The sequence below is a fragment of the Poecilia formosa genome, unplaced genomic scaffold (genome assembly GCF_000485575.1).
Source record: "Poecilia formosa unplaced genomic scaffold, Poecilia_formosa-5.1.2 Scaffold521, whole genome shotgun sequence".
In the NCBI taxonomy this organism is placed as follows: Eukaryota; Metazoa; Chordata; class Actinopteri; order Cyprinodontiformes; family Poeciliidae; genus Poecilia; species Poecilia formosa.
The window spans coordinates 176,765-192,896 of record NW_006800460.1 but is presented as its reverse complement, the minus strand read 5'-3'; the positions used below and the strand labels follow the sequence as shown (position 1 = coordinate 192,896).

Here is a 16,132-nt window from a genome sequence, read left to right as displayed (position 1 = left end):
TGGTCTCGATAGGTTGACCTTTGGGGTGATGCTGGTCTCGACAGGTTGACCTTTGGGGTGATGCTGGTCTCTGCAGGTTGACCTTTGGGGTGACTGCGGTCACGGTGGGTCATGTTTGACTCCGCCTCCTGGTCAGTGATTGATGGATGGATTGATGAGGGAAACAAATTTCTCTGTCTTATGTTACCGGCTGGTGCTGTGTGCGGTGGCCGTGGAAACGGTTGTTCTCGGTGCGCCTGTATCAGGTGACGCAGCTTTTGTCCAGCAGCCTGTGCTGGTGGAGCCAGGTGCGTTGTGTCCGTCAGCGCTGATGTGTGGATGATTGATGCTGAATGAAAGCAGATGATGACAGGCGGCTCTCTGAAGCCCTGCCTCTGATCTGCGGCTCCGTCGGTCCTTCTGGAGTTACCGGCCTGTGTTCCCAGGTTACTGGTGATGCAGACGGTGTTGCTCCTCCATGGGAGCGGAACCAGTCCAAACGGACTGACGGATCAAGAGGTTTTCTCAGGACGCCATGGAGGAACCTGAGGATCAGAGCCTGTGCTCAGACCAGCGCTCAGCAGGTCCAGCATGGGCCTTCCTCCACAAGCCCATCATCTCCATGGTGATGGGGTCTCTGATGTCTGCGGCCGGCGCGCTGCTGCTCCTGCTCCGCTCCGCCGGGGTGAGCGGCGCGTCCCGGTCCGTGGCGTCGGCCTGCCTGTCCGTAGGGCTGATGTTCGTGGTGGTGGGCCTGGTGTGGATCCCCGTCCTGAAGGAGAAGCACCGGCGGAGACGCCTCACCCAGGGGCTGGAGGACGAATGTTGAGACCTCTGGGGTCGGCCGGGTTTCCTTCCGGTTTTAAGGATCTGCCGGGTCCAGGAGAGGATCTTCCTGCTGCTCTCAGTGGGCGATATGCTGGCTGTTGTCTTCAGCCTGGAACTGGAGGAAGACATGAGTCTGAGATGAAGAGCAGGGCTGAGCCGGTCACAGTCACAGAGTCCGGCTGCTTTCCTTCCAGGATGAACTTCAACTGGGAGCCGCATGAAACTTTAGAGGAAACATCTGCAGCAAGAACCCGATTTCTAGATAATGTGATATTCAATTACTATAGAATCTTTAAAAGTTTAAATGCTAAATCAATTCAAATTATATTGGTCCTTAAAAGATTACAACCCTGCAGCACCAATTTTATTTTGATATTATAATTAGAATCCCCTCTGATGTTGTATTTAAATGTTCATATCTTGTTCTCTACTGTCCGTTTTATTTTGTTTCTGGATGTTTCTTGGTTTAAATAAAGTTAGGAGAGGAAGTGGAACAATCTTGAGCTCTGTTGAATAAATCTGGAAAAAGTAATTATGGAAACCTATAAGTGCCCTAAATGTTTTCAAAGCTAAAGCACTAACCTACTAATTAGCTCCAGTATTAGCTGTTAGCGGATTGTGCCCACCACTGATTTCATTTGACTTTTTTGCAATCAGAAAACGCTTCAAAGCAAACCAAAACTCAACAATAAATAGAAATGACCAAACCTCTCTCAGAGGGAAGGATGATGGGAGGTGATTTTCAGGAATGACTGCTGCGTGTTTGTCAGAGATGATGCAACTGAAACATCAGATCCAGTGGATTCCAGATAACAACCGGTGAACGTTGTACTTTGAACAGCAGCTTGTTCCATGCAGGGATTTAACCTCACAGTCCTGCAGCCGCCGTCGGACCAGGTTTCTTCTTCCTCTGGTCTGGAGGACCTCCTCTGCCATCATGTCCACCTCCGTGCAGATCGTGCCGGTCATGGAGGAGACGTACGATGGAGTCGGCCGCTGTAAGTGTGCCTTCTGGCTGGCGGTGGTCCACGACGTTCTGGGTGTCCTGGTCATCATGGTGGGGGTGTTCGGCGGCCTGGTGATCCACGACGTCTTCATCTACGGCGGCGCCATCGTCATCTTCCTCAGCCTGATCTGGTGGATCTTCTGGTACTCGGGGAACATCGAGGTGCCGTCGGAGGAGCTGGAGGACGACGTGGGCCTGATGAAGACCCGGGACAGGCGGCTCAGCCGGGCCGTCAGGCGGGTTTCCAACGGGATCAGGAACTCCTTCAGGAAAAAGGCTCGGCCTGTGGAAGAGGGGCCCTCCGGGGGCCCCGGGCCCTCAGACTGCGGTACGGATGTAACACTCTCTACCATATATGGCAGCTCTAAAGGCTCTTCCTCAAAACAACTTGTAAGAGAAACTTTGTCCATATGAAGAGTCAGAACCTGAAGCTGGAGTTTTATTTTTGTCTTTATCTACAGTTATTTTTATGTGTCTGTAATCGTTAGTCAACACAGAGATGATGAATGATAAGACGTAAACTTTGCACACAACAACAGCAGTTTGGTGACACATTCAGAGACTACTGACTGTTTTTACTGCTGACCATCTGTAGCTCATTTACAGATTTCAGAGGAGTTGAAATGAGTGAAGTGCTTCATTTTATCTGCATGATCTGTTCATTTATCATGGAAATTGTAAACGAAACAAAACACTGACACACCTGAAGCAGAAAACAGTTATAAACAGCTACAAGCATTTACTATCCATATGTTCTCCATTTTCTGCAAAAATACTAAATTATTGCTTGTAATATATGTCAAATCTAAACTAATGATGAAACAAACCCACAATGAACTTGTTTTATAACTCGTAAAATATTTTTAGAATTTTTGTGTGAAATTAAAAGTTGTGTAAATATCACGTTTCCATCTTGGTGTTTAAACCAGTGTTTCCCAGCCCTGGTCCTCATTGCACACTGCCCTGCATGTTTTAGGTGTTACCTTGCTTTAGCACAGGTGATTTCAATTGACAAGTGTTTGCTGAACTGCAATCACCTGAATCAGGTGTATTAAAGCAGAGAAATATCTAAAACATGCAGGGCAGTGTGCCTCGAGGACCAGGGTTGGGAAACACTGGTTTAAACCATTAAGGATTTAAAGTGTGAGTGTTTAGCCCCGCCCCCAGTGTCATCAAAGTGGGCGGAGCCTACAGGCTCTGGGGGCGTGGTTGAGTGTGGGGACCAGAAAAGGGGCTTAAAAACTGCTACGCACTTTTCAGATTCTTCAGCAACTTTTACTCCAAAAGCGACAAGTCTATTGTTTTTGTTTATTCTGTTTTTAAAACTTTTATGGTGACATGAAGCACCTGGCGTGCATCCAACAGAGAATTTAAGCAAAGACTTGAATACTACTGTGCACAGATGTTCTCCACTGGACCTGACTCAACCAAGAAGAATCAGAGTATTTCAGTTATACCACCAATGAGAAAGATGAATCTGCAAAGTAATGCTCAATAATATGCTTGCCACACTTTTTAGATTTTCTTCTGTGAAAAATATATAATTGTATTGTATAATTATTTTCCATGTAGAATACCTCCCAATGTGTTATTCTGCCACATTGCTTTGGAGGTGGTATGTTATCCTCGTGAGGATTTAACAGCTGGTGGCTCGTTACATTATTTTAGTAAGCGAACGTGTTACTTTTTCTTTAAAGAGGAACAAAAACCTGAATCTGACATTAGTTTGTCATTTTAGGCCGCAGGAAGCAAATGGGGGAAATGATAGAACTGGATAAATTACAGAATGAAGAAAACATTTTCAGACACCAAGAAGAAGAATATCTACTCATCTGGACCGCAAAGAACCAGCAGAACAAGCACAAAGCGACGGAAATCAGTTTTTCAGCTAAAAACTACAACTCCCAGCAGCGCTCGTCATCATGTGACCGGAGTGTGTTTGGTCACGTGACCCCGCCGCCGTCATGTGAGTGGTCGGTTTCGGTTTTTCGCAGTGTCACAGGCTGAACTGATTATACTCTGATAACTTTTGGTTTCTGGTCCAAAGCGGCTCCCGGTTCTGCTGACACGGGACCGAACGGCTCAGAGTTCGGCCTCGGAACCGCGTCCATCACGGCCCGCCGGGTTATCGGACCGTGAAGCGGCTCCCCCGCAGGCCTCGCTGTTCACCGAGCAAGCATCGGCGCTCACGCCGCTGTTGGGTGGGTCCAGGTCGGCTACGGCGGCGGCATGGAGCCGGGACACCGCTAGCTTGGTGCTGGTTCTGGGAGATGAGAAGAACCGTTTCCTCCGAGCCGTTTCCGGTCCAGGAGGTCGGATGTCAGGATGAACGGTGAGTTTCTCATCCAGGAGCCAGGGGAGGTTCTGCTCCAGCAACCTGCTCAGAGCTAACAGAACCAGAACCAGAACCAGCTACTTCCTGCACACGTTCAGCTCCAGCTGCTTTATTCTGTGGTTCGGAATACTTGGGCTCGGTTCGGTCAGACTCTGCTGCTGGGAAATGAAAGCAAAAATCTGAAAGCAAAAGTCCAACAACAACAACGCCTCGCTCAGGTCACCTTAACAACAGCCTAGAAACACTCAACTTTTATTTTGAAAGGAAAAGTCCAGATTCTGCCCTCTAGTTTGGTTCTGAACTTTTATTTCACTCGACACGTTTTCCTCCTTTAAAACCAGTAAAAACCACAGGACAGCTGAGGTCAGGTTTAATTTTTAATATAATTTTTTACAGTCATGTTTTGGACGGAGGAAGCTGGAGTCCCCGGAGAGAAACAGCCAGCCTCTGTAGAAACTATCTGGTGTTAGTATTTTATTAATTTTTATTGACATTAGGTTTCATTTCTGGTTTTATTCATTCCATTTCTTCTTTACTTCTCATATGTATTCATTTATTTGAATTATTTAGGTTTTAGCTCTGCTGACTTTAAAGTGTTTTATGAATAAAATTGACTCAACTGGATGGAGACTTTTAAAGGTTTTTCATGATTAAAAGAATCTTTCCACAGTTATGAAAATCTTCTTCCAGTATAAATTTTGGCTGCAGAGTTTGTCTTTAATTTCAAATTCAGTTCAAAAATACTTTGATACCAAACAGAAATTAATTCTTCAAATGGTTATTAAATGGAGTTAAAATCCACATGATTTTGCTCAGAATCGATTTTCTTTTCGTTATTTTTTCAGTGGAGACCTAAAACAATCTACACATTTCTTTTATTGAGGCAAACATTCAAACTCTAAGCTTTGAACCTAAGATCATTTTTCAGCCTTTTAAACAACAAAAACAAAAAAATCAGAATTCTTTATTTGTAGAAAAAATTGTGATTTTATTTTTGTCCTGGTTCTTCTCTGTTGATGATTTTGGCCCATGTGATAAAAAGTTTGGACTCCGCAGATTAACTTCAGTAACGTTTAGAGGTTTGTTTATTCAGCAGAACCGTTTCTGAGCCCAGAGTAACTTTGTTCTGTTGTAACGGTTTCAGGGAAACGGCCTCCATGTTTCTCTCCTCTTCGTCCCTCCTCCTCATCATCAGTGTGTTTCCTTCCTCTGCAGGAACTCAGCAGAATGATGCGAAGAGACAGAACCTCCTCGAGAGGCTGCTGGACGCCGTCAAACAGGTGAGTTAGCTGTTAGCCATTAGCTGTTAGTGGTTAATGTTAGCCATTAGCGATTAGTGTTAGCCGTTAGAGTTGGTGGTTAATGTAGCCATCAGCAGTTAGCTATTAGCGGTTAGCCATTAGCGGCTAGCGTTAGCGGTTAGCGTTAGCATCCTTCCTACAGGAGGCAGCAGTGGTTCAGTTCAGTTGAACTCTGGGAGAATTATGATGGTTAATTCTGAATTAAATAGAGATGCAGCTGCAGACCCATCTGAAAGTATTCAAACCCGGTGGCGCGATGCGTCTGCGGCGGCGCGAGGCGACTTCACAGTTTGAAGTTTGTTTCATCTTTGAACATCCAGACGGAAACTTTTGCTCATTCTTACTCAGGCTGGATGAAGTTCTTCAAACTTGAGTTTTTTTAAAGACTCATCTCAGACCTGCTATTGGATTCAGGTCTGGGCTTTGACTAGGTCATTGTAACCCATGAATCAGCTTTGATGTAAAGCATCCCAGAATATTTCTGCATGTTGGGACTGGAAGGAGAACCTCCAGTCTTTAGGTTTTCCTCCATCCGTCTTCCCATCAACTCTGGTCGTCTTGTTCCTGCTAAAGAGCATTCCCACAGCATAATGCTGCCAACATCATGTTTCAATGTGGGGAGATTTTCATTTAAATCTGAAAGTTAAAATGTGGTTTTTTTCTCTTCTTACAAGACTTGGGACTAATTTAATAATAATACATTTTATTTTGCTTTTCTTAACTTTCTTCTCTGCTTTGTGTTGAGCTGTTTGGTAAAACCTCCATAAATATACTAAACTGCAGTTTATGGTTTTAATGTGACAGAATGTGGATCTGTTGTTGTTTTACTTCCTTCGCCTGCTGCTCACACAGACAGGAAGTAGAACAATGTTTCCTGGGTTGATTTTTGTGGAAATTTGTTAGAAAACATTCTGGGAGGATGAGGATGATGAAGAACAGATGGTCTAACATGGGCATCACCATGGCAACGTGAGCAGGTTGGGTTCAGGTTGCAGAGAAAGCAGCTGCGTGACTCTGATCAAAGCCGAACCCTGATTGTTCTGCAGCAGGGAGCTGCTGCAAGAACATTCAAACTGGAAAGTCGCAAAATATTTTACTGAAATCTGCTCTGGTTCTGCCGCCTGCAGAGCGGGAACTTTCTCATGTTTTCATTCCTTTCATATCTCTGCAGTGCCAAATCCGCTTTGGAGGAAGAAAAGAGATCGCCACGGACTCAGACAGCAGGTAGAGCAGGTCCAAACGGGAAATGTTTGTTTCAGACAGAACCAAACATAAAATGTTTTTCAGAACCACCTTCCAGGTTATAACGGATTCAGACTGGACCACGTGTCTCTTTTCACTGCTAAATTAAACTTGAAAGGAGCACTTCAACTCTTCAGGAAGTTGTTGTGTCTTTTTTAACATATAAAACCCGACTGCCTTCTATGAATTGTCTTAAAGGGCCGGTATCGTCTAAAATCAAACATTTTTTATCCTTCCATCATGTTACGAAAACAAACCTGCAGTGTTGCTTTGATTCTTTCATGTCTGAGAAATCCTTTAGTCTCCATGGCAACCAGTCAGCTGTTCAAAACGCCTGGGTCGACCTAGCTCCGCCTCTGAGGCGCAGCTCCTCCCCCACTCTGCTCCTTCAGACTAGCCAGCAGCAAACAGCTCATTACAGGAGCTGCTGCTCAGAGCAACGCTGGTAAAAATGTTAAAGGGTTAATAGAGAAGCCATGTTGGACGACTTCCTGGAGGCGGAGCTTCAGAAAGAGCAGGAGTTTCTTAAAGAGACAGAGGCCCAATTTCAAGGTGTTAAATCAATAAATTATTTGAATGAATTGATTTATTGTGAAAGGCCCATGGCTGTTTGGATGTCTGACAGGAGACTGTAGACAGTAAGCATGATGTGAGGTGCATTATAATTCATTAACTTTATAGATATAATTGGGAAAGAGTAGAAATTAAGACTGAGCCTGTCAGAATAAGCAATAAATCATTTAATTTCATAATAAATTAAAACAAGCTCAATCATTTCCATTTGCATGATTTATCATTTCTGTGTTTCTACCAAAACCTGGATGATGAAAGTTTCAGTTTGGTGTTTTGGTCTCATAGGACAGTTTTATTTACAGAGAATTTTATTTTATTTGTTTCTGTTTAGTTTTATTTATCTTGGATATTTAAAATGTCTTCCAGTCCCAGTGTTAAATGTTTGTTAGAATTTAAAGTTTATTGATCTTTGGGAATCTGTCCTTGCATTATGATGTCATTATTGCCTTTATTGCTGGAAAATGGTACCAAAAGAACAATATTATCATTTATTGTGATAACTTCTGAGACAATTTGTCATTAAATTTGTTATCATGACAGGTCTACTTGTGAGATGAGTAAAAATTACATTTGTAAATATAAATATGGAAGACAATTGGCGTCATAAGTTTAATCTTCTTTCTGCTCATTTTTTGACTGGATGTGGAAATTTTGTGTTTTTATGTTTGATATATTATGATATATTTAGTCATTTTCTTTATATTTTTTGCTGTCCTAATAACTGAAGGTTTAACTGAAGCGCTCTGTGTTTGCAGGGTGATCTGCCTGTGCGCTCAGTTCGAGGCGGTGCTGCAGCACGGCCTGAGGAAGAGCAAAGGCCTGGCGCTGACCGCTGCAGCGCTGAAGCAGGCTGCCGGCTTCAGCAGCAAGACGGAAGCAGGTGAACGCATCACCACCTGCTGAGAAACAGGAAACATCCCGCTGGAACATCTGGCCGTTTGTTCTTGGTTTTGAAGGGGTGAAGCGTTGAATTATGCAGGAACAGAGTCAGTCTGAGGAAGCAGACCTTTGGAAGAGTCTGCTTCCCCGTTTCACTTGTTCACCGCAAAAACACAAAATCTTACCAAGTATTTTTGTTCAGTTTCTAATGCAGGTATCTTATTACATTTAAAATAAGAGAAAACTAACTATAAGTAACTTTTCAGCAAGATATAAGAGCTTGTTTAGGTAAATAATTCCCTAATATTTATGAAAAAACTTCTAATTCCACTGGCACCGTTACCTAGCAACCCCAGCCAAGCCCAGCCCGTTACCTAGCAACCCCAGCCAATTGTTTACTTGATAATTCCATAAGTAAATAATTAAGAAATTTACAAAAACCACAAATACTTATTTTATAGCATTTTGTACATTTTGAAAATGGATGTTTTACAGCCTGTGTGTTTGTTTTTTCAACGTTTTCTTTTATTAATATCAGATTTTATTTTCCTGGGATCTTAGATTTCATTCATCTAAAATCTTCTACATCCTGCTGAAAAGTTACTAATAAGTTGGTTTTGTCTTATAAAAGTTTATTTGCATTAGAAACTGAATAAAAATTCTTGGTGAGGTTTATTGTTTTTGCAGTGTGGTGCTGTGGTCAGGCTCCTCTGAGGGACGCTGCGACGCCTCTGCAGCTTTGCTTTCTGCATGTTGAGCTGGTTTCTCTGAAGAGATTTTCCGCCTGGTTTGGTCTTTGAATGGCAGAAACGGCCTGATCTGTGTTGATCATAATGACTTGCAGGCTGCAGCTGGTTGGCTCTGAACACGTTCAGCAGGATGAATCAGGCAGGAGGGAGAGTCGAGCTGTGGTTTGCTCAGGTTAAAGAAGTTTGTATCAGAATGAGTGAAAACTAAAAAATGTTTTTAAACCATCAGGTGGGAAAAGTTCCTCGTATTCATCCTTTCCTGGTCCGGAGGAACGATGGAGTTATTCTCTGTAGGGAAATTCCTTTTATTGACTGACTACTGCTAAGGTCTCCAGATGACCACTGGTGACAGAAACAGGAACTTTTATTGCTGCTGTTGGTTTTAAGTCTGAATTGTTCCTGTGTTTCCTGGTGAACCAGAGGCCTGCAGTGAGCTGGATGATGAACTGAATGAGTTTTCTACACCTGGTTCTGAGGTCGTCCTGTAAATATGCAGATCAGCTGCTCAGTGGGGCGGCACAGTAACCCGACTTCAGACCACTTTGACTTGCATTTCCTGTTTCAAGGGGAAAATTAAACTTAAAAAAGGTCCATCAGCAGCTGAGATGAAGCTAGCCATCATTAGCCAGCGTTACCCAGCGTTAGCCATCATTAGCCATCGTTAGCCATCATTAGCCAGCGTTAGCCATCGTTAGCCAGCGTTAGCCATCATTAGCCAGCGTTAGCCATCATTAGCCAGCGTTAGCCAGCGTTAGCCATCATTACCCAGCATTAGCCAGCGTTACCCAGCGTTAGCCAGCGTTAGCCATTATTAGCCAGCGTTAGCCATCATTAGCCAGCGTTAGCCAGCGTTAGCCATCATTACCTAGCATTAGCCATCATTAGCCAGCGCTAGCCATCATTAGCCAGCGTTAGCCCGCATTAGCCAGCATTGCTAACGGTTCCTCCTCCTGCAGAGCTGACCTTCTGGCTGAATGTGAAGGAGCAGCTGAACCGCCATGAGCTGCAGCGGTTCTACTCGCTGCGCCACATCTCGTCCGAACTGGGCCGGGGCCGGGCCTGGCTTCGCTGCGCCCTGAACGAACACTCGCTGGAGCGCTACCTGCACACGCTGCTGGCTGACCGCCCGCGGCTCAGGTTAGCATCCTCTGGTTCTGGTTCTGGTCAGCTGGACAGATTAACAGGTTCTGGTTCTGTCTTCTCTAGAACCTTCTATGAAGACTGGGCTTTTGTTCTGGACGAGGAGAGAGCAAGTATGCTGCCAACCATGGCTGCAGGTGAGCGACGGTCTGAAGAACATGAACAAATGTTAATAAACATAAAATATACATATAATGAAGTCTAAATAAACATAAAATCATAAAGTATAAACATGAATATAAAAATTAAATTTAAATAAATGTCAACATAAATATATAAATTTAAGCAAACAAAAATATAGGCTACATATTTATATATAAATATAGACACACAAACATAAAAATATAAATAAATAAATGTATAAATGTAAATAATCAAATACATAAACATTAATGTATAGACATGAAAATCAACATCTAAATATAAATTAAAGGTGCACTGATTGCAGTTTTCTGGCCGATTACCGACCTTCTAAAGTCTTAACTTACGATTCCGATTTTGGCCGATTTCAGTTTTTAGTCTGAAATGTTGCTCAAGACATCAAGAAAGCTGCTGAATTGGCGACAGCAGAGCAACTGATGTTAACTGTAGACGTGATCGGGTCGGTGCAGCCTCTCTCAGTGGTCCGGCGCCCTCTGCTGGGCGGCTGGTTCCCGGCGCCCGGACCGCCTCCCGGCGCCCGGACCGCCTCCCGGCAGCAGCTTGCTGAGGTTGGTAACATCGGTGGATAAGATCAGCTTCACGTGTAAAAATCGGCCGACCACAGATCTCCTGAAATTAAGGAAATCCGCACCGATAAATCGCTGCAGCCCTATTATAAATATGTGAATAAATCTTAAAAGAAATCTGAAAAATATATAAAAATGTCTATAAATGTATAACTAATGATAAAGGTAGAGGTAATTTATATAAAGTATTAAATTCAAGATGTGAGAGCTTGAACTTCACTTGGAGATTCATACGTTAGATTACGAGTCTTTATAATGTATTTTAAACAGATTAATTACTGCGTTTATTTTCTTAGGTAACTTTTAATGTTTTTGGTCATTAAACTTAAAAATGAAGGTTTTCAGAATATCACTGGATAGAGACGTGGATTTTCTAGGACACTTTTTCCCTCCACTCAGCTGTTGGCCAGGAAAACTTTTCTGTTTGAGAATTTATTGTTTTTAATTTTTGGGTTTTTGTTAACTTTTAGATGGAAAACTATAAATGTCCCCTTTTGAACTGAATTAGTGGATTAAACCTGAGCCAGATATTCAGATTTCCTGTCTCTCCAGGTTTGAACTCCATCCTGTTCGCCATCAACATCGATAACAGCGACCTGAACGGCGCCGCGCCGCGCGGCGGCGGCTCGTCCGTCTCCAGCCTGCTGAAGGAATCCACGCAGGGCATCGGCAGCCTGCTGAAGGAATCCACCCAGGGCGTCAGCTCCCTGCTGCGGGAGATCAGCACCGCCACCGCCGTGGTGCCCGGCTTCACCCCGAAGCCCGACGCCTCCGACCCGCTGCCCGTCCTGCCCCGCAGCGCCTCTGCTGGTAGGAAGCCGCGCTGCGTCCTGGAAACAACCGGCCGCTCCGGTTCCTACCGATCTGTGGCGCGGCTTGGTTAGGAAATGATGTTAAAGTTTACAAATTTAGCTTCAAAATAGTGAAATTAAAATGCGTAGTTTATGCTGTGCAGACGCTCTGTCTGCGCTGGTGAACATTCACTCACCTTTGGATTACAAATGCTTGATGTGTCAGAGGGAGCCGCAGGGCTGGCCGATAAACATTGATGACACGTTATCAGTATCAATAGAAAATATTTAAAATAATATTGATCATTTCACTGAACTCTGACGCAGAACCGCACGGCATTCTGGGAGATGCTAGCTAGCTACAACTTGTGTAGCAGCAGCTTGAAGTTGCCCCAACACGCTGGGCGTACTTCACTCTGCCGAACGTCGGTCGGTTTCTACGGAACAGGAACCGGGCCAAACGGCTTTGCTCTTTCTTTCTTCCACTCTGTCCCTCTTTCTTTGTCTTTCTCTCTTTTGCTCACACTTTTCTTTTCCTTCCTTTGGCTCTCGTTCTTCTGAAAGCTTCGTTTTCTCTGAGCTGAACTGTCGCCGGGTTGCGAGGAGCAGCTCCGGGTTCAGGAAGCCGACCTGCCGCCCTGCCTCTGAACAGAACAAACTGTTTTTTATTTTCTGTTTGAAATGAATCTCAGTTTATCTTTCTGATCGTATTTATTTGGCCGCAGTGATTCCTGCAGCTTTCCATTGATTTTTTCCATCATGGAGTTTCTGATGTCAGCAGCGCCTGTTTCATTTCTCCATGTTTGTTTATTAGCCAGAAAACTGAAAGATGAATCATTTGAATCGTTTGTTGTAAAACAATCAAATTTCAATCTGCACTTTTTAAAGAAAACCAAAGTTTCTGTAACTTGAATTGTGAGTTTCTGGTTTTTGTTCTGGGCTCAGACTCGGGGCTGAGGAAGGAGCGACGGAGGAGGAAGAAAATCACCAACATCATTTCCTTCGATGACGACCTGGACGGCGGGGCTGAGGATGAGGAGGACGGCGATGAAGAGGCGAAAGCGAGGAGTCGCCGCAGCGCTCCGGCCCAGAGCAGTGTGGAGGAAGGCATCGACCCGCTGCAGCCGCCGCTGTCCGGGTCTCCTGCCCAGAATGGCGTCCCAGAGCCGGGGGACGCGGGCTGGGTCGGGTCGCCACGGCCCGACCGCACGGCGCCCCCCGCTGGGCCGCCACTCCCTGACAGCCAGAGCGCAGAGAACGAGGAGGAGGAGGACGACGAAGAGGAGGAGACGAGGAAACCCCGAACTGAAATCCAGGACAGACTGGCCTCTGATCAGTGAGTCCAAAACACACCGCAGAACCACCAGCCTCCAGAACCTCTGCTTGATTTGGACCTCAGGCAACAGAACCACAGAAGGTTCTGGAACTGGGAAGAGGAAGGAAATACAGGGATGCATCCGATGTTAGCAGTTAGCTTCAGAGGCGCTAAGGCTACGTTAGCTCAGAGACTGAATCCGATGCGTTTCCTCTCGGATCCGACTCTTCCCGGTCGGTCTGAACCGACCCGTTAAGATCTACGACGCGGAAATAAATCAGGAATATTGACAATAATATCGGCTGTTCTTACCAATGTTATCGTAATCGCAATATTTACCGATATTTTAGTTAATCCGATATTTTCCAACAAGGTGCAGCCGGCCTACAAAAAAACAAAAATTAAATTTAGATAAAAAATTAGTTGATGGAGGATTCTGCAGGAGATCTGGTTCTAACTGGTTGTTCTGGTTCTAATTTGTCTGGTTCTAACTGGTTCTAACTGGTTCTAATTGGTTGTTTTGGTTCCAACTGGTCCGGTTCTAACTGGTTCTAACTGGTTGTTCTGGTTCTAACTTGTCTGGTTCCAACTGGTTCTAACTGGTTGTTCTGGTTCTAATTTGTCTGGTTCTAACTGGTTCTAATTGGTTGTTTTGGTTCCAACTGGTCCGGTTCTAACTGGTTGTTCCGGTTCTAACTGACTGGTCCGGTTCTAACTGGTTGTTCCGGTTCCAGGCTGGTGGTGGGCAGCCTGTCCAGTGTTTCCACCTGGAGTCCGGTCCAAACCATCACCGACCAGACCAGCGCCGACATCCTGATTCCTGTGACCCCAGCGGACCCTGATCCAGGTACCGGACCGGTTCTGTGTAACAGAACCAGCTGTCACTGGTAATCTGAGGTACTTTCCGTGGCGGCTGGTCCTTTCAGTTTCACTTCTGTTCCTGCAGTGAGTTCTGTGGAGGAGCCAGCCGGGTTCCCCGCCCCGTGCCGCTCCACCGGGTCGGCAGAGAACTGTGAGAGCGGCAGAACCCAGCTCGCCTTCAGGTCGGGTTCTGATGTTTGGATCGGCTGCAGCCTGACCGAACCCCAAACTAACCATCTGATTGTTCATCTCTGTTGCTGCAGCATGGAGTCCAGTCCGCCGGTCCGGTCCGGTCCGCTGTCTGCCGGGCTGCCAGACTCCATGACGGTCGGTGAGTTTCTGTTTTTATTCTGGGCCGACTTCTGGTTCTGTGTGTTTCCAAAGCGGTTCTGACGATGAATCATCCGGGTTTCCTGAAGCAGCAGAACCAGAACGACACCAGCAGGGTGAAGTTCTGGTTCTGCTGCTGCAGCGTTAAATCCTCACTTCCTCCTCAGGTTCAGTTTGTTACCTTAACGGTTCAACCCGGTTCGACCCGGATTGACCAAACTGGACTCGTGTTTCTAGCCTCTGCTGGTTCTGCGTTTTCCTACATCACTTTCTCTCTGAACTTTTTCTACATTTAGTTTAACCAATGAAGCTGATTTTGACGAAGCGTCGTCTGGATTAACATGATTCTAGTTATTATAAAATCTTGGCTGTTAAAAGACAAACGCTCTGTTTTGTACTTAAGATTTTCCATTATGAGAAAATGATGTGGTGATAATTTTACCCTGAATGAAAATATAAAGTCTCCATCTGCTTCTCCACCTGTACTTCTCTCACTGCCAGGTTTTTATTCTTAATAACTCACCTGGTTATTTAAAAGGTTAAATAAATGAAAATCAAAGGTTTTTCATGCTTGACGAGTCTAAGGGCCACAAATGGCCCCTGGGCCTCACTTTGGACACCCCCGCCTTCAAGGAACAAAATGAACTGGGTGTGAAAATGAACCTGGAGCAGATTCCTGCTGCTCTGACTCGGATGAACCACCAGGTGGCACTGTGTCCACGCTGTGCAGCCGTTACTGTATGTACTGTAAATATTTCCTCTCTGCTCCCGCTGCAGCAGAGGAGCCGTGAATCTGTTGACTTTCATTCAGCCTCGCCTGCGTAGCGATTCTCCAGAGACGCTTCAGTCGAAACGAAGAAAACCTGAAAATACCTGCAGCACAGAAGCTGCTGTTTACTGTTAATCAGAGTCAGGCTGGATTTTTTCACCTGCAGCTTCAGCAACGTTTCCCACTGCAGTCTGCATCACCGGGGCTCAACGTGAGGTCCGGGGGCCATTCACGGGCCCCTCTGATCTCAGGAAATCGGCGCCGGATGTCAAAAATATGAGAAACAAAAAATAGATTCCCATTTGTTAAAGTTTTTTCATTAATATTAATTTCAAAGCAACTAAAAGCACAAACAACGACCTACTTTTTCTGAAAAGCAAATCTTTCTTCTTAGAAAGGAAAACAATCGACTCAGAAAATGTTTATCATGGTCCAGATTAACGGATTTCCCAGGTTTTCAAGATGAAATGGAAAAAACTCAAATTCTCTTCACATTTCGTGTTTTTTAGTGTTTGAACTTGATTCAGATTTTTAATGACGTTAATTTCAGGATCTATAATTAATAAAAATATCAAACTATTTTTTCTAAATTATTGAAAAAATATCATCAGATCTGAACATCAGAGTTCATCTCAGAGTTTCTCTCATCCTTCATGGAGTTTCTTTAGAAATCTGGACTGTGGATGCTAACATTAGCATTAGCTGCTACATGTTAGCATTCAGATGCTATTTTAGACTAGCATAGATTCTGACAGGCTAACTGCTGTTAGCACCACTTGGACACAACCGTCTCTTCCATCGTCCAATCAGGTCGTTTAGAAGCAGAAATGAACCCAGAGGGAAAAGGGAAACGGCTGCTATTAGCGGCTGTAGCCGTGCGTCAGATTTATGGTCGTTCCAGAAACGTGTGAAGACAAAGGTTCCACTCAGAAGTTTGTGAAAAATGTGATAATTGCGTTAAAATCTTTGAAGTCCCAGTCGTATCTTTTTGCTAATATTATATATTTTGGTAAAAATGACACAAACCTTTATTTTGTCCTCTTTTCGTGACCGATGTGGTTTTCCTTGGAGCTTCTGATTCTGATTTGGACCCATTCTGCTCTTCTTTCCTAAGGATTTGACGGATGTGACGTTTTTCAGTTTTCCGCTGATTAGAACCAGAGAAGGTCCGATCTCTGGTTCGTTGATCAGAGTAACTTACTTACCGTTCATTCTGTTCTGCTCGGCGTCCGGATTCCTGGGAAACGGGTTCCTGAAGGCACCGGCTCTGGACATGAGCTCTGTGCTCCGATGCAGCCTGGGTCTG

At 44.7% G+C, this 16,132-nt stretch overlaps 3 protein-coding genes across 4 annotated transcripts in view; all 3 read left to right on the top strand.

The window, feature by feature from the left end:
- The window catches only part of LOC103129186 (phosphoinositide-interacting protein-like), a 4,157-nt gene extending 3,132 nt beyond the window's left edge, over positions 1-1,025 (top strand). Inside the window, exon 2 of the mRNA XM_016664875.1 lies at positions 13-1,025. Coding sequence (XP_016520361.1) covers positions 515-808 — 294 coding nt within the window. The 5' untranslated portion in view covers positions 13-514 and the 3' untranslated portion in view covers positions 809-1,025. The remainder of the gene's footprint in view (positions 1-12) is intronic.
- Positions 1,026-1,031: 6 nt separating this feature from the next.
- Positions 1,032-2,695, top strand: LOC103129164 (transmembrane protein 238-like). Its single transcript, XM_007540143.2, has one exon. It carries the CDS (start codon positions 1,745-1,747, stop codon positions 2,225-2,227), a length of 483 nt encoding a protein of 160 aa, XP_007540205.1. The 5' UTR covers positions 1,032-1,744; the 3' UTR covers positions 2,228-2,695.
- Positions 2,696-3,541: 846 nt separating this feature from the next.
- snx29 (sorting nexin 29) overlaps positions 3,542-16,132 on the top strand; it is a 42,523-nt gene continuing 29,932 nt past the window's right edge. Inside the window, exons 1-11 of one of the 2 annotated variants that reach the window (XM_016664869.1) lie at positions 3,542-4,145; positions 5,364-5,428; positions 6,621-6,673; positions 8,020-8,144; positions 9,849-10,029; positions 10,099-10,169; positions 11,313-11,570; positions 12,497-12,887; positions 13,601-13,713; positions 13,813-13,909; positions 13,991-14,058. In XM_016664869.1, the coding sequence (XP_016520355.1) occupies positions 4,139-4,145; positions 5,364-5,428; positions 6,621-6,673; positions 8,020-8,144; positions 9,849-10,029; positions 10,099-10,169; positions 11,313-11,570; positions 12,497-12,887; positions 13,601-13,713; positions 13,813-13,909; positions 13,991-14,058 (1,429 nt within the window). In that variant the 5' untranslated portion in view covers positions 3,542-4,138. The remainder of the gene's footprint in view (positions 4,146-5,363; positions 5,429-6,620; positions 6,674-8,019; positions 8,145-9,848; positions 10,030-10,098; positions 10,170-11,312; positions 11,571-12,496; positions 12,888-13,600; positions 13,714-13,812; positions 13,910-13,990; positions 14,059-16,132) is intronic. The other variant, XM_016664870.1, reaches the window with a different exon arrangement.